The sequence below is a fragment of the Nesoenas mayeri genome (genome assembly GCF_963082525.1).
Source record: "Nesoenas mayeri genome assembly, chromosome: 6".
Lineage (NCBI taxonomy): Eukaryota > Metazoa > Chordata > Aves > Columbiformes > Columbidae > Nesoenas > Nesoenas mayeri.
This window is the reverse complement of record NC_137545.1, coordinates 22,447,491-22,471,065: the sequence shown is the minus strand read 5'-3', so window position 1 is coordinate 22,471,065 and position 23,575 is coordinate 22,447,491. Positions and strand designations below refer to the sequence as shown.

At 40.3% G+C, this 23,575-nt stretch overlaps 1 protein-coding gene across 1 annotated transcript in view; it reads right to left on the bottom strand.

Moving 5' to 3' along the window:
• LOC308041752 (neurabin-1-like) overlaps positions 1 to 17,862 on the bottom strand; it is a gene marked incomplete at both ends in the record, with an annotated part of 39,640 nt that extends 21,778 nt beyond the window's left edge. Inside the window, 7 exons of the mRNA XM_080346657.1 lie at positions 712 to 765; positions 2,574 to 2,717; positions 3,190 to 3,310; positions 3,488 to 3,592; positions 4,108 to 4,228; positions 4,759 to 4,891; positions 16,252 to 17,862. Of these exons, the coding sequence (XP_080202783.1) occupies positions 712 to 765; positions 2,574 to 2,717; positions 3,190 to 3,310; positions 3,488 to 3,592; positions 4,108 to 4,228; positions 4,759 to 4,891; positions 16,252 to 17,862 (2,289 nt within the window). The remainder of the gene's footprint in view (positions 1 to 711; positions 766 to 2,573; positions 2,718 to 3,189; positions 3,311 to 3,487; positions 3,593 to 4,107; positions 4,229 to 4,758; positions 4,892 to 16,251) is intronic.
• Between the last annotated feature and the right edge of the window lie 5,713 nt (positions 17,863 to 23,575).

Sequence of the window (23,575 nt, the reverse complement as noted above, 5' to 3'; positions counted from 1 at the left end):
AGGACCAAGAATTTCTTGAATTAAAAATGGGGCAGTAAGTTGTACTAACACCAGTGTTTTCAAAGCTTTTTTAGAAGTCCAACAAATACTTCTAGAAAAAGGCCACAACAGACCTCCATCAGTGGAAAAAGCAGCAAAAAGAACAAGAAACTCTTCCTCAGGAAAAGGATGAAGTGCTGAAACAATCCTCACCAATAAAAGCTGGAAAAAATTATTTCCCTAGAGCAGGTCAGAAAGTTGAGAAGGGAAAGAGGGGACTCAAGGTAACAGAAATAACCTTCTGGTAAGAGGAAGTCAGCCACAAACCATTACCTGTAAGTGCCAAATCTATGCTCTAATTTAATACAAGTTCCATCCATTGAAAATAAAATGCTCTTGCATTTGTTAGGAAGCTTGCTTCATACAGTACTTCACTGTGTTCAGTTCTAGTCTAACCAGTAATATTGAAGCATTCATTCTATAACGTCAGAGGGGGATTTTGGGGTTGCTTTTTCTCATGGCAGCGGTGGTTTTTGTGTGTGTGTTTTGGTTTTTTTTAAATTTGAGCACAGCTCTTCAGCTTAGAAATGCCTGTCTAGCATAACACAGAGTACACAGAGCCTGAAGCACCAAATTGCTGCCTTCTGCATTCAGCCTTTTCTTTGTAAAACTCATAGGCAGAAATAAAATTTAAAGAAACCCACCACCAAATAAGATTCCTTGAAAACTTACTTTCTCCTTCAGTTGATTCACTTCAGCTATTGTTACTGCGTGTTTTAATTGCAGCTGAAACAAACAAACAAATGTATAAGCACACACAAAATGACACCTGAAATGCAAGTTTGAAGTATTTGTCCATGATTCTCTTCCTCAAACCATTTTTATAGTAGCATAAAGTCAACTCAATTATTTGACAGTTACAAGAGAAGTGATCATGAGCTTTTATTAAAAAAAGAGTTAAAATAAACCCCCAAAAGTTCCACAGTATTCTATTTGCTACAAAAAAGAGTCAATACATGACCACATATAGTTAAAAATCCCACATTGTTGTTTATACATTAAGAAAGGTGAGAATGTTAAAGTAATGTTTCAATGTGCCAGTAGAATGAAAAGGCAGCAACGCACTTACAATGATAACTGGTCCACAGAATCAAGTAAAAATTTAACAGTACTAAATATTCATACTTAGCAGCACTCAGAAAGAAGTATGCTGGCTTTGTTTTAAAATTAGGCCTGGTACTGTACATCACAAATCTTCACAGGCTTTTTAGAAATGGATAAAGGCTACACTAAGCCAAATGTAAAGATCATTGCTAACATACCTTAAGAAAACAGCACATGTGTGCAAAAGCATCCTTTTTTGACAAGTATAAGTTATTTCTTGTATCTTAATTTCCATCTGTAACCCTGGGGGGATTTTTAAATTTTTTTTTTTTGTAAGGCATAGTGCACCAAACATACATTAAAACCAATGAATCCATTACTATCCTTTATTTATATTATGTTAATAACAGCACAGTAATGATGCTAAACAAGAATTTAATTGTATCCCTAGTAAATATAGCACTTATGAAACGATGCTGTAACCTGCTACTATGCTTCCTAACCTGGAAAAACTGTATAATGTTCTCTAGCGATTCATAGCCTGAAATTTCAACTTACTCAACTACATCGTCTATGTTATCAAGAGACCAAACTTAGGGAAGTCTGCAAAATACTGATCCCTTAAAAAAATAGGCCGATGTATGCACAAACAGCATCTGACGAAAGTTTCTTTGCAGTATATTTTTCTCATCCAGAATGAAAATGATGGAGACTTAAACAAAGAAACCCAAACCTCTAAATGCCAAAGACTGCACCACTTAAATATCTGACCTGAATAAAGCAAATACGCTCCTTTATAAAAACCTTGGAAAAAGGGAACCCAATTTTCCAATTATGTTAATTTGGGATTCACAGTCTGGAACACTATTTGGTTTACAAATTCATTACTTCCAAAAAATATGCCATAAAAAATCCCAGAAGGGATCACTTGAAAAACCCTTCCAAGCCAAAACCATGCTATCTACAGAATCAAGTGCTTTTATGTATGCGGAGATCTCCCAGAAGACCTCATGGATTAGAGCAAGAGATTAGATGTGAATTTCTTGTCTTCCTGAAGAACATCTAGCCACAACGCTTGAGACCATTCAGAATGGACATACTTGTCCTCCCCATGCTCCCCCCACAGCTACAGCCTTTCTACTATGCAGCAACTAAACGCCAATAGGCCAAAGAAGAACTAGGAGAAGCATCATAACTATTTAATGCAATGTTCGGATGCCATAAGAAGGAGGGAGGTGGTGTTGGGTTCCAATGCTTGTTTCCAAGAGCTTTTTTACATTTCATTTAAATCAAAGGCCCATTTAATACAAATATGTATAGGGAAGCTGGGTTCAGAAAATTACAGAATATGTATATTTCAAATGAACAGTTACCAGAGAGTTTTACTGGCGATGTTGGGAAAACAAACCCAAAACCACAATGGGAGGGACATGAAGGTTCAGATGTTCCCCAGTGCATCACAATAAATATTCAAGAAACTGCTACCACACCTCTTTAAATTTAAGAAGAGACTGTGCTGACTCCATATCCAGTGGTAAACCAATATCTTCGTTTTCAGGAAGATCAAAAACTTCTACAGATTTTCCATGTATATGTGACTCATATGTATCGTCATCGTCATCATAGTCATCATCCTGACAAGAAGGGAAAATCACAACATTCTGTAACACACACTTGGCATTCTGGTAGCAGCAATAACAAAAGCACACAATCAAGGAATAAAAACAGCTGCAAAACTTGTCTCAACTAGTTACAATTCCTTTTTAGTTTCTTATACTTATGATACCTTTTAAAGATGACCTGCAAGCACCTTCATCAAAATTCCACAAAAAAAGAGCTGAGTAAGCCATGCATAAAACAAGCTACAGCTGATACTTAAAAGTATCTTTTGGATTATTGATACATTGGAAGTATAGCAAGTAGTGATAATCATGTGCCTTGATAATAGTAATGTATGAAGTTTGTATTTTCTGTTTTTAACAAGTTGCCTGTTCTAGCCTTTATTTTATTTCAATTTGATTGAAAACACATTCAATTTGCAGGAGTTATTGCATTTAGTAGTAATCACATACTTTTAAAAATATGTAGGTATATATGATGTTTTACCTGCTCTGTATCATCATGCACATAGTGTTGCTCATACAGACATCTCTCTTGCTCTAAGGTCTCACTAATGAGACGGGCTACTTCACTCTGAGTCCCCGGCTTCTCTCTCCCAATCAGAAACCTAGAGAAGAAAAATAAATTATCTTGCAGCAAAAAAAATTAGATATACTTAAGAAATAAGTCTGGGATACTGTCACCTTCAACAACATCTTTGTAAAGCTTCCAGATTATGGTTTTATATTATCTATTAATGAAAAATGACAAAAATAAAGTATTGCTTCATAGAAAACATACATACCTCACTGTGCCTTTAGTGTTTTTCAATACAGTTGCTGCAAAGAACTGAGTAACTCCCACTAGACTTATGCCATCAACCTCAACAATCTGATCATTTACTTGAATTCTGCAAAATAAATAAAAGCTTAGGCATCAGTTAAAAAAAAAAAAATTGGCTTGACAGATTTTTGACGTGTCAAGTATAACTTAAAACTCACTAGTATTTATAATAAGAAATTCTGAGTTCAGAGAAATTTATTGCTTAAAAACCATCTCCTGATCCTCGGTTACTACGCAGATCACCAATTAAAATTTACATGGTATTTGTCTTTATATTTTTATACTATTTACACACTGCTGTTCTGGGATGTCACCATGATTTTGCGGCACTGTTACACATGGGCACATTCTGAGCTTTTCTCATATATGATGTAAGCAGACCTACACTTATATTGCAAAAATGTCCTATATTAAGTAAAACAAAATTGTTTTTAAAACATTCATATAAAACAAAAATGTAATATTTATTCAGCTGGATTCAGCTTTTGTACTTTTATTCACAGTATTTTGCATAACCAATGAAAACAACTGAGCTTGGTTAGAAATTTGTAAAAAGCATAATTAATTCAATGAAAAACTCACCGTCCATCTCGCTGAGCAGCTCCACCATCTGTTATTGTTTTTACAAAGATACCTAGTTTTTCAAGCCCCTGATCAGCACCAACTCCCATTCCAATAATACTGATGCCCAGACCACTGTCACCTAAGGGATTAAAAAAATCTAAGATCAGCCACATAATGCAAGAGGTAACACTTAGCAGGAGTGAGCTGTTCCAAAGTATTCCAAGTCCTGCCACACAAAGGATATGAAAATTCACTTAATAAAAACAAACAAACAAAAACAAACACCAAAACCCCCTAAAGCAAACAAACCAAAAGACACCAAGACAACTACAACATATTATCTACCTAAATACTACTTCAAGGCTTTTTGCTGTTTAGTTACAACTGTCTGTCAGATTCAAAGCTTCATGATAACTGAAGGAGTTAACAAGATTTTTATGTTTTGGTGTAGACCTATCACTCAGTAATGTAGCCTTCCCAACCTCAATAAGTATGACAATTTGCACTTAGTAGAGGCCTGTTCACTAAAGCCAACAGAACTAGCCACAAATGAAAGCTGGAACACACATTTAAAAATTCAAGACCTAAATTCAAGGAAAATACAGTTCAAAATTGTTTTATTTTAGTGTGCACAGTAACTCTTGCAAATATTCGAGGTTTGATTTGTACCTTTTTCTATTTCCACAGGAAACACTTCCATTTTTTCCACTCTTTTCTCAAGTTCATACTCAGCTGAGGCTGCGACAGGGTCAACTTCTTCATTACGTCTGTCATAGTCTTCATTTGAGTAAGTACTGAAAACCTAAGAAAGGTAACAGAAAACTTTTTTAGTGCTTTCCCACTCCCTTACAAACATGATATAAGTGAAAGGAAACCAGTAAAGAAATTAAAATACTATTTTTAGAGATCCTATTTTCTAAACAATCATATATTTAATACTTCTGCTGTAAGACAGCTTCCAGCTTACACAGAAGTAACGTTTTAGAAGTTTTGAAATAATTCCTTAAATACTTTTTGTGTTCTCAACGCACCAAATAGTTAACAGAAATCAGTTAAGGAAATCAGTCATCTCCTCTTTGTACAGTGTTACCTTTGTTTTTTTAAAGGACGGCGTTCCCCCAAATCCTCCTTCCTCTCTTCTTCCCTCTCCCCACCCCCATCTGCCAATTGCAAGGCTTCAAATAGATGTAGTTTTCTGGTTTTGCAAAGGAATCATGCAGTTTCCCAGGAAAGGGAAATGCCTTGTTACATACATCACTATTTTTAGTAATCGCTCCAGCTGAATTTCTGAATTCTTAAAAATAAAAGAAAAACAAACAGGAACTAAGACGAAAATCCAGAAAGGAAGAATGAGTTACATGTAACAAGGTTAATTTTATTTATCAGCATGTTCATTAATTGTATTTAAATTCATAAGTTAGGAAAAAAATAATACTAATACATCACCTCAAATTTATCTGAAAAAGAAAGTTAAGTTTTTGCAGGCACTGAGTGTTTAACTCAACATCACTGTAAGACAAGAACAGATTGCTGCTGCAGCAGCCATCTCCCTAATCAAGAACACGCAGTGTTGACACAAAGTTAATTTACACTGGCTTACTAAGTTCTTGCAACTTTTGCATTTTCCCACTAAGACTACCCAGACAGGTAGCTGCAATCATGTAAATAAGACAAAATGAGCTCTAATTAGCTGTATTTAACATTTTCCCAGTGAATTTATATTCACAAGTCTATGGCATTAGCTCTGTGTGGCAGTAGCCTCAGACACAGGAAAACAGTTACTGAAACAGATTACTGAAGAACAATAAATATAAATCAGTATTTCCCATGGGGAGTGCACTGCTTCATCGCCAGCCTACAGCTGGAGGACAGCTTCACAAACTCTCTGCCAAATCCTGCAAAACGGCTACTCCAGAAACATGTCATGGTCACACAGCAGTCCAGTCTGTATCCATGGCATGGTCTGGTAAGTGAGCAGGATTAGATCCACTTGGCTGAGAGGTAAGAAAGAAACTCACTCTCACAAGTCTTATGTTTCCCCCAATAAAACCTTCCTGAAAAGTTCTTCTTAAGTCTTGCATAAAGGTAAATAAACTAAAAAACTCCTTTGGACTACCATACAGACACCAGTGGGCAACAACTGGACACAGAAAAATTACAAGGGTTGCACTTAACGGTATCTGTCTTCCATAAACTTTACCGAAAAATATGCAAAATAGACAAGAAAACTGTCCAAATGGTCTCAAGTATCCTTACTCTATCAGTATCAGAAAAAGGTGGCCAAGTTCTTTTAATTAATCTCCCTCCCCATCCCCTCAAATCAGTAAATAGGATATGAAGCAGAAGCATTTAATAAAGCACTAGTCTCTCTTTGGAACAAGACCAGGCTAGTTTGGTTCCTTTCCATCCCAAAAGAAAAAACAATTTCTCCAAAAATATAGTTTAAAGTTAGTCTTATAACTTGACTAGTAGTAAAAAGGAAGTTCATGAGTAAACAAATGTTAGCTTGTTAATGAGAATATTTGAGTTCTTAAAAACAAATCAAATACTGAGGCATGAAAAAAAAAAGTTTGCTTATTTATAACTGCACATATGATCTAGTATTAATAATATGACAAAAACGTTAAAGATCACTATCAAATGACTGAATGAGCAAAATCTGGAGAACGGTAGCAATTAGTTTTGGAGACAATGACAACTGTATTTTCTTGATTCTTTACAATTCGTTGGTCTAATGAAGCAGAAGATGACGCAAGTGGTCACAACCTACTGAAGAATTACATTAGCAAAGGGCTGACGGGTTCCTTACACAACCACAAAGTGCTGGAAAACTGGGGGAAGCAAAGTTGCACCATCATAACATATTGCGTTACATATGCTGCATGTCTTAGGCTGCCAGCACTAAAATATCTCTGGAATTTCTAGAAATTATTAGATACTTTTCCAACTCAAAAGTAATAGCATCGTACTTGAGAGTCTCACAGAATTTGCCCATTTTGACATAAAATTAACCATAGAAATTGATCATCCACCATGAGTGGATCACAGAATTTAAAATCAGCAGTGGCTTAGATTCCAGTGATGTTTATAGTTGTTACTCATAGAAAGACAGCACAAACATATCTATGCAAATGAAGACTACTAATATTCATGCACACTTGCTTTTTTAAGAGAAACCTGAAATAAAAATCTGAAATATAACTAATCCAATAAGAGAAAAAATTCATACTTTTCTATCAAAGTGACAGATGGGAAGCGTGCAAGAACACTTAAGTAATAGTCTAAAAACCATAACCTTACAATTAAGACCAGATAGACCTGTTTCAAAATAGTAAGAAACCCACCCACCCCCACTCCCTGACTTCAGAAAAATAATTTTGAGGACAAAAAATGAATTTACAAAGAATAGAGGAAAAGCAGAACTCATATATAACCAGAAGCCAAACACTGCAATAACAAAAGGAGAAGTATGAATACACCAAAAAACAATGGCCAAGGAGTCAAGGGCAAAAGACAGAAATTTTTATTGTGTATATGTAGAATTGTAACATGGTATTAATTTTTATGAGACGGAAACAGTAAAATTGTTTATACTAACACAGAAAACACAGAACTGTTGTTCTTGCCAAGTAGTGAAAGTAATATTAAACACAGTTAAAATGTGGATAATAAATAATACAAGTTACAAGTTTCAGTTTAGAAGACTGATGAGAAAGCTAAATACCGTTCATCCCTGCACTGTGTCTGGCGGGGTTTAGTTACTGAATCAAACACATTAGGGACAAAAGAAATTCTAATCTTACTATTTAGAAGCCACCGCTAGCCAGAGATTGTAAAATTATTAGTGTGCAAGTGATATTTTTAAAACATATGCTTTAGCAAACACAAGCCACTGTCTCTACATAGGAGAAACAAGATGAAATTTGCTGTGGAAACCACGTGAATTTTACAAGCCTTTTACCATAGCTTGCTATATATCCAGAAGTTTAAACATTAGTAACTTCTGGATCCTGTCAAGCTAATAAAGGATTCATAACCCTGCTATCTGAAAAGAAATTTCTTTTTGCACTCAAGACCTCTTTTCTTTAGAATGAATAAAAATAACTTGGATCCAAGAAAGTTCTGACAGAGGACTGAATTTTTAAGGATTATTTTAATCAAATTGTTAAGACACAAGACTGGAAATTTTCAAATATATACTTAGTCCTTGGAAAGCAAGTATATTTATTTGGAGATAGAACAAACTGTATTCCTCACACCAGGAAAAGGAATAACTTTTAAAATGCAAATTTTAGTTTGCCTCCTTCTGTGAAGGTGCTAACATCAACATCATCAAGATCAGCACTCAAAAAAACCCCTAACGGGTTACTATCTACAACAGGGCTGTCAAACTAATTTTCACTGGGGGCCCCATCAGCCTCACAGTTGCCTTCAAAGGGCCAAAAGTGATTTCAGGACTGTATAAATGTAGGAGTAGTTACACTTCAGGACTGTATATATGTAATTACATTTGACACCCTTGTTCTAGAAGATCCCACCATTCAGTTCCTGTTACCAGACAGAACTATAAATCTCCATTGTATCATCTTAGTGCTATCACAGAAAATGGCATTACCACAGTACCTCACTTAGTGCAAACTCTTGGCAGCACATAAAAAGCTCTACTTAAAGAACTATGTTAGTTTTAGCAGAATGTTAATTTTGTTATGGGGTAAACTCTTCAGAAAGGAGACACTAATTCACCATGTGTTCACACGAAACTGCTATGAAGTCATAAAACACAGTCCAAAGACGACCATTCATTATTAGATGATCAGATTTCTTTGAGCAAGATCAAAAGCAGAATATTACAAAAGTAATTAAAAAGTAAGATTAATAAATCAATAACTGCCCAGAAGAGTTCACAAACAATCTGAGCGGAAGCAATATCAACATCACTTTACAATTCTGAAGGAACACGGCTGTATTTGTGGGACACACTGAGGGGCTGAGAGAGGCACTGGGGTGTCACCGACAGCCCTGCCTAGACACCCCACCCAGCAAGGACCACTGCATCTGGTTCACATTTCTTCTGAAACACAATTCTTACTTTGAACATGCGAGTTTACTGACATTCAGTAAAGCTGCACATCAAAAACACAGGCTACAGCACAGAGAAAGTTATCTAATAGTGAACAGAGTCAGCTTTTCCAACTGATGGCCCCTGTGACACCTGGCAAAACGTGAAGTGCCCAGGCAAACATGAACAATCACTCGAAACAGTAGCACTGAAGTGGGACTGAAGTATAATGTACATTTTACAGTTTACTGTTACAATCTTCCTCTTCAGTTAAAGCAGACCTCTCGTTACCACCAACCACTCTTCCCTCTGTTTCCAAAAGCTGCACAGTTAGTAGTTTATTATCACTGTCTGTTACATTTTAAGTGAAAGTGACTACACCAGATTTAAATCATTTCATGCTACCAAATCTTTCAATCAGCAAACAGAAATACCGTGATTACTTTTCCTTTTTTTAAAACAACTAGACTTTTACTTTTCTTCAAAAAGTATTCAGAATGGTTGGTAGCTGTTAAACAGGTTAATATTATACGCCATTACACTCAATGTAGTATTTTCTGTTACCAAACAGGCGGACAAACAGGCTGCGTGCACTTCTGCACTTGATCCCTGTGTGCCCTGACCAAACACCCCAGCCACCTCAGTTTACACAAAGGCATAAGTGCAACCTTGCTTCAGATCTACAGTACAGATAATTTCATATGAATAATTTAATAATAAACAAACCCACTATTCTCTACTTAATTCTCAATAAAAACAATAAGATTTATTCTCTAGTTCTGTATTTTGCTGCAGTAGCAAAGGCACTGGAGCTAGCTACAGAGCAAGAAAGACAACACTGTATCTGTTTCAGGTTATGCTGTGTGCTCCACAAGGAGAAACACTTACTTTCAGGGATTTAATTTTTAAATCCCAATGAAAGAAATACTGAAGACAGAGAAAACCATCCATTCCAATTTGGTACACTGATTTTATTTCATTTCAAACATTCAGAGCAGAAGTTGAGAGATGATCCACGTTGTCCCTCCATGGAAGTGGAGCGCTGCTGTGACCTGGCTGTACGTCACCATCATTTCAGCTGAGGTGGCACAGCCAGACAAACTATACAGAAACAGGATATGACCAGATGAGGCAAAAACTACTACATAAAGTGGAGGCATCCCCAAAAATCTCACCTCCTGAAAGACTATGTATACACAGAAGGTGATTTGACTGTGAACATCTATAAGCTTCACAGGTGTCTTGGTATCACCAGTTTAAGTCTAGCAATCCAGAGTAATGAGATATGTGTGTTTACTTAGTATTCACTAAAACAAAAATCTTGGCCTGACCAAATCTAAATAGTGAGCAAACTGGTACAAGGAACTTCAAAAGAATAACACTGAACACAAAAATAGTTGACCTGGCTCTTTTCTAAAGGTCATGAGAAGAAGTAACAACACAATAACCCTCCCATACCAGATCAACTATTAACTCATCTGCAGCAATACTGTCACTAGTAATGGTCAGCTCCCCAGGGTCTGAAAAGGAGGATCATCTCGCTGTACCAAGACACATCAGAGAGTGATAGAGGAAAATGAGAAATAAACCTAAATAATCTGCATGTTGCCTTTTGGAATAATACTTTACTACTCCATAAAAATATAAGAACCCTGTTAAGAACTGCTACACTGCACCTTTATGATCTCAAGATTACAAAACATACTGAGATAATGGAGGCACACTTCTTTTTACTGATGTCCTTCTGAGTGTTCAGCTTCTCTTTTATGTTAGAATGACATGAAAAGGGATAATTTTTTTTCCATCTCTCAAAAAGTAAACTACAACTAAGTTTCAACTACTGCTTCTTCATTCTTTATGAGTCTAGGTTAAATATTCTCAGGTGCTAATAACAGTAATCACTATCAAAATGATGCTGAATCTTTCAGCAGCTTAACAGTTGAGCTAATGAACTTGTCTCCTATGAATCCACTTACATTTGCTGACTGTCACCTCCTCAGTGTTTTTTCTGACTACATCTCCCATAAAATCCTCAAGCGTCACCTATTCACTCCCCTTCCTCCCTCCTGTGCCCCACAGCTGTTCTCAGAGCAAAACAGCACAGGCTGGACATGCAAAGTGATCAGCTAACATTAAGTCAAAAAGAGTAAGTAACTTTAAGCTGTAGGTGCAGCTCTGCCATCAGTGAGGGCACAAATCTGCAACCCTGATGCAAACTAAGCAGTATTTTAAGACTACCTTTAAAAATATCTCTCTCTTTCCTGTCACATTGAGGTGAAACTGCAAGGAATTTATCAGGTGGAGGGACTAAAAAAAGGAGAGAGGACGGCAGGTTATCACCTGCTGTCCTCACTGTCCCCACACCTGGCACCCATAACCTCAGTGTTTTCTTATTTGTCTGTAGTTTTATAGTATCATCAAGTACATAAAACAGGGCAGCTAGTATGTCATATAACTGCACTCAGGGAATATTCTGTTTAGAAATACATTGAGATATCAATGTCGAGCTGCTCCAGAGTGAGCCAGGATAGAAAAAGAAATTCTTTGCTTTTTCTGTTCTGGTTTAGATTTCTGCTCTACAGCCCCATATCCTGCCTCTGGACTCTCATCCAAAACCTCTGGAAATGCCAAATCAATCTACCTGCATATCAAATATTTGCTAAAAAATAAAAAAGGAAGATGCATGATTAAAAAAAAAAAATCCAAAGAAAGTTTGAGTTGAAAGTGCCTTTCTGGAGAGGTGAACAAAGGTCATGGAATCATATTAAGGACCAGAAAGGCATCAGAAACATGGGATGAAGAACTTTCTAAAACAAGGTAAATCTATAGTAAAATTAAATGCATTCAGCTGTAATAAACTTTTTACTTCTATGAAAATTGGAACTTCAATAAGAGTTTCAATGTTATCTTTCCTCAAAAAAACCACAAGACAACAAAATAACAAGATTTTCACATGTATGAAAATATGTTTCTTCCTCCAGTTAATATCTGTGTTTTTAACATCCTGCTCATACTGTTCAGTCAGCCAGCAGGAAATGTCATACTCTCAGATGCAAGCACAACATAACAGGGTTATTTTTGTGAAAAGTCGCTGAAAAGTACCATGGAGAGTTTGAGATAAAAATATGGAGAAAAGTTGTTATGCTGTTAAGTTACAGACATTGTAATGTTGATGCAAGGGATAAACTGAGCTTCAGAACTTCAGAGCTATGAAACTGCTTTCAGTTTCCTTATTTAAGTTTAAACTTGTAGCTCAACTGTGACACATAGAAAAGTAAAGGCTTTAGGAAGGTTTGGGTTTTTTCTTTGCCTTTTAAAAACAAACAAAACCACATACAAAACAAAAAAACCAAACCTGTGTTCTTAGCTTAATAATCTTAAAAGAAAGTATCATTCACAAAAAGGTGGGAACAGACACTCCCATGCAACATAAACTGGATAACGCTGCTAATTAAACACACAGAAGCCAATAGCAGCTGTACTATCTTTTCAGTTCACCTGGGCTACAGAATTTCTAAGAACCACCATAAATCATTGCAGAACTTAGTCACAGTGCTATTAAAGGTTTTGAGGACAAAGTTTGACAGAGTCAGAAGCAAAATCATCTCAAGAAGTCAAACTGGAAACAGGCATTTGTTTTCCCAATGGAAAATTTCAAAATTAAAAATGTCAAACAGCAGTCAGTCATTACACTTATGTTAATTAAAGCCTTTCAAGGTAATCACATAATTGAAAGTGAGTTTAACCTTTACATTACAAAAGCAAAGTCAAATATAAAGGGATGACAGCACAGTTACCTGACATTATTTGCACTGTCTGTAATGCTGATTGTTTACACAGTTTACTTAGAAAACTTCAAGACAAAATCAGTTCCCTTGCAAATATCTTGGACAGCTGAGTGTGCTTTACATTCCTTACTGGCTTCATATGTGGCAACAAGAGACTAAAAATAGCTCATGTACCATAACACAAATCCAGTCTGTGAAGTTCTGCTAATAACTGTACAGTATGACTTTCTTCACTACCGCAGGAAAAACAAGCAACCGAGACATAATGTTCCTTAAGGTTTGCAGAGATCAAACAGCAGCGGAACTCAAAAGAGTCAGGTCACCCACTGGAAGTACGAAATCTTCCCAGACCTCATTTATCACCATCTTCTACAGAACTGAAACATTTATTTTCAAAAGTCTCATCTATGCTTATTTTCACAGGCATAGAGCAACTCAAAATAATGGAGTATTTGCGTAATTATGTTCTGTCTTTCCTGAAATTATCAGATTAAATTATGTTCTTAAGCCCTGCTACAGATGTCAACAATTACGAATCTCCAGCACAGGTCAGATGCAGGGCTAACAGTGTTACAGCTCCCTCACACATCCCCTGGGAGCTCCACAGTCTCCTTCCACTGAAAAGCCCTGCCAATTTCACAACCAACTAGAAACTTCCAAACACAGATATTAATCAAGTTCTCTTTGCTGCTGCAGCCTAAACACTGTTTTTAGGGTGCCCGTGTGTAAATTACATCCATTACCTACATACATATCCAGCTTCCCTTTTGGGTACATCAAATATCAGAGCTCCATCGCTGCAGAACTTTGATGATTTGAGGAGATGTTTTTTCTTGCCCAAACACCTTTTGCATGTTTTGAATTCTCCAACTCTACCAGACACCTGCTGAACAGCAACTGCCAAAGACAGAGATGGTTTCTTCATAATCACTAAAGAGGTGCAGAAGGAAAACAGCAAGAATGCCAAGGCCAGCCTGGCCTCTCAGGAGTGCCCAAGAGGAGAAGAAACACAGCCCTTCTCTGTGGCTATGGATGTCTGGAATGGCACTCACATTTCAGTCCAACTTATTAGTCTAAATAAAGCTGAAGAAAGAAGCTACTTTCTCACTATGGTACTGCTCTGACCTATGGTGGGGACTAGGAATAATCTTTTGCTACCATTCAGGATTTTTATTTCCTCTTCCAATTTAAGATGCACTAAAATCTATGCAAAAAGTCAAATGAGAGATTTCCTTCTGTGAAGTAAGAGTGGGATTTTTCTAAAAAGTTAATGAGATATTAAATGTACATTACTAAAAACAATTCTGGGGAAGTGCACAAGAAGTTGGAATGATGTATTTTACAGAACACAAAAGCCAAAAACCATATACCAGGACTCATTCCCACCAAGTATCATAGAAAATATGAAACAAAGAGACAGACAAGGGAAAATAAATCATTGCTTCGGCATGTGGAACAGAGGGAAAAAAGCTATTGAAAATGACATAGAGGAAGAGATCCCTACACCCATTATAGAAAAGATATAGTCAAGTTTCACTGAAAAGGGATAAAGGCAACTAGCACAAGCTTCAATTTTAGGGCCTTATAAAGAAAGTTCACTGATCATATTGCTATTAAGTACAGTTTATTCTGCCAATCCAAGTGGGGCATTATGGCAAGAACTATGTTAGTTTTAATGGAAAACTGCTAACAGTTTCTACTAACCATTCATCTCTTGGTTGTGTAATTGCTGATCTGGTACAGGTTGGATCCTGTGGCTTTCAGAGAAGCAGCTGTAATTGAACAGTGCTAGTTACCAGAAAGTGAGGTTTGTCTCCAGGAGAGCTTCCATCACAGTTGGCACAGAGATCTCTGCTAACGGTTTGAACTAAGTCTAGCACAGACGTAACAGAGAAGGCAGGAAAAGTCTGTTAGAGCCACTGCTTCAGTAGGATTTCAGCAGTGATCAGTAAAACCCTGCCTACAGCAGGCAACCAGCAGTCACTCAACGAACACACATTTACAGTAGACTCTACACAGCACTCTCCTCAGATACTCAGTGCACAAATGCGAGAGGAAATGGACTGATGCCCCTCCGGCTCTCTCACAGCCCGCACCACTCATTATGCAGTTTCCCCATCGTGGCACTCTCTTCTTCAGCGCTCCAGGTCACCACTAAAGCAGCATCAACTGCAAGAAACCCATTTAAAGTCGGTCTAGCTATGGAGAGACTATAAAAAACCCACACGTAAAAAAACTCTTAATTTTGCCACACCCAAAACATTTTCTGGGGTACAGAACAGGCATGTGTTTAACAAACTGGGAAATTACAGCTCTCCACTGCAGGAAGTACAGGACTTGGAATTTTTACATCCCTGTGATCAGTAAAAATGAGTCCTGACTCCGTAGAAACAAAGTGTAAAAATTGTTTACTAAAGACACTATTTTTCATCCATGTAATACTAGAAGAAGAGAAGCATGCTTGAGAAAGTCTGGACAGTTTCCAATTCCATCGTGGTGTGCATCTCCCAAATTTCCTCACAAACGTTAAGAAGGACTAGAATAACTGAAGTCTGCAATGAGACTATAGGTAAACATGGTTTGAATTGTGGAATGACTTATTTTGTGGGTATTTTTGGTAGAGGAAGATCAGACACCTAAGTCTTTCTAACTCGTTAGTGTTTTAACTTACAGTACCCATTATCCAGTCTGCCCTGTAAGTTCTACTTCTGCAACTTCATAGCTCCGAAGTAATTGTGTTAACACTCACACAGCTTGTTCACTAAGCCAGTAAAAAAAACAAACAACACATGTATGGCTATTATTAGAGAGAATTCTAAAAATCTTACATAAAAGGAATAAAACATTTGATATTTTCTCACAGTTACTTCTGAAAACCAGTTTGAAGTTGAATCTGAAGGTCTGCTATGAGGTTTTTGTTTTGTTCTTTTTAGAACTTTTGTACAAGCAAAACTGGAAAAAACCTTCCTAATGGAGTGCCTCAATTTTGAACAAACAAAGGCAAGTATTAAAGACCACATTTGTTTACATCTATTCCTAAAAGTTTAATGTTCCTGCAAATGCCCATTAAGTAAAATCTCAGGTGTTTCGCTATACTGACTAGCTCATGAAGCTGCCGTGACTCACAAATCACTTGTGACTAACTTATAAATTTTGCAGAGAGGTTATAACTTCCCTCTCATTTAGTTTTGAATAAAAGCTATAAACTTATATTTTAAGGGGTTTTAGGGCTTTGAAAAAAACACCACAAAAATGTATTTCCTGGGTACTTCTGACTGTGAAACAATAAAATAAGAAAAATTCAAAGGTCCTTACCTTTATAGGAGCTGTTGAGAATTTGACTTTTCGGTCTGGCTCAGGATCTTCTTCTTCAGAAAGTCCAGGAAACTCCTCATATTCACTGTCATACATATACTCCTCCTCCTCTCCCTCTAAAATTTCTTTGCCTTCAGGCCCTTGGTTTTCTGGCTCTATATCCCTGTCATCATCAAAAGCTGCATTCTCTATGCCGAAAGCACTGAAGTTCTCACTCTGCTTTTCTACCACTTGCTCCTGTTCCTCAGTATCCCCTTCCTGCTCTAGAACATCCTGAACTCGTGTAACTGGACCATCTTTCACAGACATCCCCTCTCTTTCTTCCTCCCAATTGGTCTCGCTGCCTTCTGTAAACTCTTCTACTACATCCAAGGAGTAGTCGCTCTTCTTGCCTTCCTGTACTTGACATCTGAGTGGTTGATCCTCTTGAACAATGTGATCTTTCTCCAAACCTTTTTCATGCCCTGAGGTTTCATCTCGTGCAACCAGTTCTGCGCAAGTCCCTGCCACAGGGGAAACCTGGGAGAGAACAGTACCTGATCTCCGCTGAGCCTCCTGACCAGGTGTACCGCCCATATCCCACAGGCTTCTCTCAAGTACCAGTTGCTCTCTTTTGTCTTTGCCAAGGACCTCGCTCAGCTCATCTCTGGGGATCACTGACACTTTGGTGGACACAGCCTCCTCCGGACAACCTTCAGCAACAGCAGATGAATCCAAACTATAGTGGCCTTTCAAAGGGTCCTGATTCAAAGGACTATCATTTTTGGAAATTTCTTTGGATTCTTCAGTATCACTGTCGCCCAGAAAGCTTTCCAGCCTCCTTGAAATGGGCCCTGCATTCAGGAAGGAGGATTTGGAACCACTAGTGGGATGTTGCTGCTTCGACTCCTCATTACCTTGATGTTCAACTTTCTCCAGTGTAACTGGAAGACTCGCTTCTTCATCAAAACTGAAGTGGTCCACCACATTGCTGGAATCAGAAGCTGAACCACTTCTTCGCTTATCCTCACTTCTTTCACATTTGCTGGGGGAGTATCTATCCACTGAGCTGCGTTGTTTTATATTTCTCTCAAATAGCTTCCTGGTCTCTGAAAACTTTTCTGCCAAGGCAACTTTGTCCAAGTCTGCCTCATTGTTGCTACGAATGACCTTGTCAGCAGCGGAAGGCACAGACAACGAATCCACAGGACTGCCGCAGGGGCTGGTACTTGTATTAAGAAGATTATTTTTTTGGACAATGAGGAAAGATGGGCTACCTGGAGAAGGTCCGTACTCTGCTGCCGTGGCCCGGCTGATTAACTTGGTCTCAGCAGGTGGACTGCTTTCACAAGAAGGTGTGGAAGAAGAGCCTCCCATTTGCAGAAACATATTTTTGATCTTGTGTACCCTATTGCCATAAGTGGCAGCTCTGCCTCGACTGTGTGGGTCATTCCCCCCTCCATTGGCAGAGGTGCTCAGCTTCTGATGCAAGCCTGTTTTGTTGGAAGCATTTTCAGGATTGTTTATGCCATCAAAAGAGCATTTGATAGCATGGAAATCAGATTTATAGGCATTTCGGTGTGGGGAAGCACTTCTTAAAGTCCTTTCCCCTTTGCCTTCGGTTTTCATCATTGTCAGAGAGAAAGCTCCCTCGACTCCCGAAGAAGAATGGCAACGACGGCTCCCAGGCACAAAGCCTTCACCCTCCAACACCAGGCAGATGCGATCCCCCAGGAGATGCGGAAAGCAGCCTTTCACTGGGCCAGCCTCCCCACCCTCACGGAAATGGAGCGCTGGGGAGCAGACGTGGAGAGAAAGAAATCAAAGCGTGTAAATGGCCACATCGGGTATTATCCCCGGTGCGGATCGCGGTATCCGGAAAGCCATCTGCAGAAAGAGAGAGTTCCCATTAACTCGAGGCCTCGCCGGCGTGTGACACGAATCCGAAACTCGGGGTGGGAAACGCCGCCCGAGACCTGCCCGCGGGATAAAGCCCATTGTGTCCGCCGGGACGCGGAGCCCCAGCTGCACCGACCTGGCGGCTCCGGCGCGGGATGCAGCGGCGGCGGGCGACCCCCCCGCGGCTCCCGGCTGCCCGCCCCTCCCGCCAACGGCCGTTTCGGGCCCGGCAGCGCGGGGGGACAGCGCCCGGCCCTTCCTGCTGCCCACGGAGGCTGGGCCCGGGCCGGACCCCGCCGCACAAGCGGTGGCTCGGCGGGGCGCAGGGGCCCGGGCGCCTCCGCGCTGCGCGGAAGCCCCAAGTTTCGGCCCGAAGTTGGGGCTCCCCCGTGGCGGTGCCTCAGCGCTGCGGGGCCTGCGGGGCGCGCGGCAGAGCCGCCCCGGCACCTCGCCCCAAACTTCCCGAGTCAGCCTACCTGGGGGCGGGGGTCCCGCCTGCTCCTTCCCCTCAGCGCTGCCGGCCGCCCAGCGGCCGCGTACACCACGCCATCATTATCCGCCCGCCGGCCGGCCGGCCTGCCTGCCTCCCTCCCCGCCCCCCGACCCGCCGCTGCCTCCGCCGCCGCCCCGCGTTCCTCACTCCACCCTCCGCCCGCCCCCGCGGCGGCCCTCCAAACCGCCGCCCGCCCGCCCGCCCGCGCCGCTCGCCGCCTCTCACGCTGCCCGGCGCCCTCCGCCGCGCTGTGTCTCGGGCCCGCCCGCGCGGCGCTGCCTGCTCGCACACAAAGAGAGGGAGCGGCGGGCGCGCCCTTGTTCCTCTCGGCGCGGGGGACGAGCGGGCTGGGGGGCGGCGGGCGCGCCCGGCCTGGGGAAGCGCCTCCCGCGCCGGGATATACCACGCCACGGCGGGATACGGGTTTCGGGTGATACCATGTCGGGAGGCGGGCGGGCGCGGGGCCGGCAGCCGCTGCCCGGTCCCCCCTGGCGGCCGTGGGCGCGGGGCAGCGCGGCGCAGCGCCGGGGGGTGCGGGTCACTCACCGGCTCCGCCGCCGGGGGAACAGCCGCGGCTGTGGGCGCCGGGATGAGGGCTGGCGGTGGGCGCTGAAGGAGGGACACGGGTCCCCGAAGGATCGTGAGCGCCGAGCTGCCGGCGCTGCGCGCTATTTTCAAACCCCGGGCGGCTAACGCGGCGGAGGTAGCGACAGCCACGGCTTCACCGCAGAGCAGCACAGATCCCGGGTGGAGATCGTGGCTCTGACAGCCGGAAGCAACAGCAATGCCAAACATTAATTCTCCCCCCTTCTTCCTTTTAAAAATCATGTTCTTAACCCCTCCCGATCAGGTACAGATCAAGCCCAACCAAAGGGACGCAGCGGGGTTGCCCGCACTCCCCTGCTGCCGCTTCCTCCGCGCGGGAAACGCGCAGCGCGGCTCCCCGCACCGCCAGCAAGTGCGTGGTTTTTCCACACGTCTGCACAGGGCCCCGGGTTGAGCCCGCCGGGTTCCCGCGCACACCCCCGGGCTGTAACTCACGGCGGCTCCTCCAGACGGAGGAAACGATGCCCGTCATCGGTAGCCTCAGGCGGTAAGAGCTGCAGTTTTGCAAGCAGTGTTGCGTGTATCCAGTTCTCTCGTTTGTTGGTTCGAATAAAAGCACTGGCTCTAACTTATCTGTTAAAGACAGAATTTGGATGACTGTCCAGTTCTAGCACAGCTATTTCCACAGAGCTTATGTAAAAAGCACACAAAATAATGAGAAGAGCACTAAAGAGCTCTGATACTTGGTAACTGTTGCTTCCAAATTGTGTAACAATTACTTAGAAGTCTAAATACTTAACTCTTTTAAAATTATTGTTTCACTGATTTCTTACTAAAATCAATGGTGAAATTTATGCATTCTCCCAAACATCCCAATTGACTTTGGCTTAACTGGGAATTACAACACCCAGAATATCTCACAACTTGATTCAAAATCTGTGATACAGTTTCACATTGGCCTTAATAATGATTTTGCAATAAAAAGAAAATCTTATTAATGATACATTTTTTTCTAACGCTTTGTTTTTCTAATACAAAGCAGGGACAAAATTGTTGAAGCTTTCTTCTATGTTTTCAAACATTGCAGGGACAATGGCATTTCACTAAGACCTGCCACTAGCTGTCTTAGATGCACTTGGAAACACCATTTTGAATAAAATTTTAATACAAATAGTTTCACTGTAAGAGCAACAAGTTTCTTATGTTAAGAATATGTAGGTCTTATTTGGAACAAGTAGAAGTGATCATTCTCCCACATCCTCCTGAGATAGTCCTTCATATAGTGTTTGTCACTTGGGTTGAAATTGCGGGACTTAACCACCATCTTTCAGTAATAAGGACTGCAAAAGAATACTTAGCAAATGTTTCTTTGGCAAACCAAAGATAAATACAAGGTTGCTCAGCAGTTTGAACACTACCAGCAGAGAAGGTTCTGCAGGCTGCCCACGGAGCTCAGCAGTAGGTAGGAGACAGTTCAGAAGAAATAAAGGCAAAGCCCAGGAACAACATAATGACAAAGCTCAAAGCAGCGCTGAAGCCTGCCCAGGAAAGTCAGAGGCCTTTGTACTGGGTGCTGGCTGAAAGAGGCTGCAACAGGAAGATACTCTTGTGTTTTGAATTCTCCCATGCTTGAGAAAGCAGGAACTGCAATCACAGATCCTGAAAACAGATTTAATGGCATCAAAGGACTCTTATTTCCTTACAATTTCCTATCCTAACTAGGAAAACATGTAGGCTATTTTGGCTAGCCATGCTGCTTAGGAAGGACAACTATTATGAGGCTCGATTGGTTTCTAATGAGCAAAGACTGAATTGCGTTCTAGGTGAACCAATGTGAAAGAAAGAATAGAATTGTTTACAGAAAAAATTATTTAAAAGATCAGAAGAATTCAAGATAAAGACCTACAGAATTTGAGCAAGAAGGTGACGTACTTTATGATTTCATCATAGCAAATAACTGCAATAAAACCTGGGAAGAGTACCTGACACATTCAGCCTGTGGTGATTTCCTTGAAAGATGGTGAAACAACGGTGAGTAAGTAAATGGTTTGCACTGAGCAAGAAGCATCTACATTGTGTCATCTAAGCTCATAAAAAAATAGGAGTTTCAAGGTGTACCTTGGCAGCTCAAAATCTTCTTGGGAAAAAAGGGAATCAGTGTTGCAGTATACGACCTCATAAATCTAATTAAGACAGACAAAAAGGAAAATGTTTCCAAGAAAAAAAAATAAAACCAAGGGCACTTGTGCAAAGCCAGTTGTACAAATGGCCACTGAGGTACAGTTTATTTCAGTATTCGCTCTGATTAGAGCCACGTTTGTGCAAACGGAATCAATTTCAATGGTCATCAGAGAGTGATTAAGCACCTTCTGAAAGAAACAATTTTCCTGTGACTACTCTTGTATTGGCTTAACTGTTTCAAATCCCTCTCCTATTGCACTCACTTGCCTGTACTTATGTTTTGGGGGCAACGTTGACAAAGGAACAAGAGACATTCCCTATGAGTACCTCAAAAGAGTGTCTAAAACAGAACTGAGCAAGGAAAAAGACTCACAAGACATCTGGATGAGAGTGATATTCTGTTATTGGTGTGAGATTATACTGTAAGAAAGATCCAATAAATATGTAAATAGATGAGCTTAGATAAACTGTTATTTCTTAAATGGTTTATATTCTTTCAGCTTGTAAGGACAGCCATCCTTTTAGACTTCAGTTTAACAATTCATGTAGCTAAAATGGGGCATGTATTTAATAGTCTGAATTAATATTTATTGATACTGGAGGATTCCATTTCTGCTGTTCATTCAAGATGAGGATAAGAAACCATTAAGTACATGTTCTATGCCAAACAAGTTTGAAATTGGTCTCATCACCCCATTAACATAGTTTAATCAACTCATGAAAATTTTGGTCTTAGGTCTTTTTAGAAACTTAAAAACTTGAGCAAGCAATGCTTTGGCTGGGGGCTGGATGGTAAAGCTCTCCCTCTCTCCATTGCTGGAACTGACCAGGCAGGACACAGCCGAGAAGGAACAAGTCCCTCCCAGAGCAAGGAGGGCTCAACAGCCGGGGGAACAGTCACACGTTGTTAAAGCTGGTGACCAGCCGAGCTGAAGAGCCCTGCATGAGACAAAACCACACCTCAAGCATTCATTGCACAACTTAATGCTCTGAAGTTTTAGTCTTTAACAGTTATCTGCTCTATCCACATTTTAGTTTTACCATGTGATTTGAAATGCAGTCACACCAAATTTGTATTTAATCTGTTTAACATGAGCTACATCAGCAGCTTTAAGTAGAACAAATCAGTGGGGTTTTTTATACTTTTGCAAAAAGCCAGGAATAGAAGGAATAATTAAGCATTCAAAGTTCCACAACTATTTCTGTAGATTTTTAAGGTTGTATTTTAAAAAATATTTTCCTATCATTTAGGTGTAATTAAAATGTTCTGGAAGTATTCCAGTCATACTCAGTATAATTTGAACAGCGATTTTGAATTTGAAATAGAGCACCTTCCTTAAGTTTGGTGGGCAATTTTGTGACGTCTATCATTAGAATTAGGAAAGCGTTCTGTAATTTTAGAAGACTGTACTTAGGTTAAACATAAAACTAAAATAATAAAGTAGCATTTTAAACTTATTACTTTGTAGCACTTCTTCACAAAAATAAGAGAACTAAAATCCAAAATGGTATTTACTGTTCAATAGCATTTGATCAATGAATGAGAAGCAAAAAATTTCTGAGTAGATGAGGTGACAAGTAATTTGGTAAAGGCAGTGTGGCAATGACTGTGGACAGATATGGAACAAAAATCTGCAAGAAAACACTCAGAGTCTAAATATGGTCTAATCCATGAAGGACATTTCCAAGGCTTAAGGGCTGGGCCAGCCAGGCTGCCATGCAGTACCATGTGAAATAAGGATGTAAAGATATCCTAGAAGAAAGAGACAAACAAAAACTGGACCACTGCTAGTGTAGGAGTCATAGTACATAACGGTAAACTAGGGCAGGTTTCATAATGGGATTCCCCTAACAGCTTGCATTTTGTGCAGAACATGACAGTTGCACAGCAGGACCCTAAAGACTGCAAGTACTGTGGGTGAAGAAATGCTCTAAAGACAGGAGCTAATTAAATTTGACTCAGTTCCATTCAAATTGAGCTGGATAATGTGGCAATTACTCTACTGCATGCCAGTAGCACCACAGAGAAAGCCTGAGACGTCATTGTGTCTGTCTTTGCCATTGTATATGATTATATGTATGTTCGATATTTATTTTCATTTCTAAAATTGGAGCCACAGTGGTTTGGGTAAGTTCGTGCCTGCTCCAGGTTCTGTTTCTCTTCCCTCAAACTGCTCCCCAGCACATTCAAGAAGCAGCTGGTAAAAATACAGTAGTTCAAGTTGA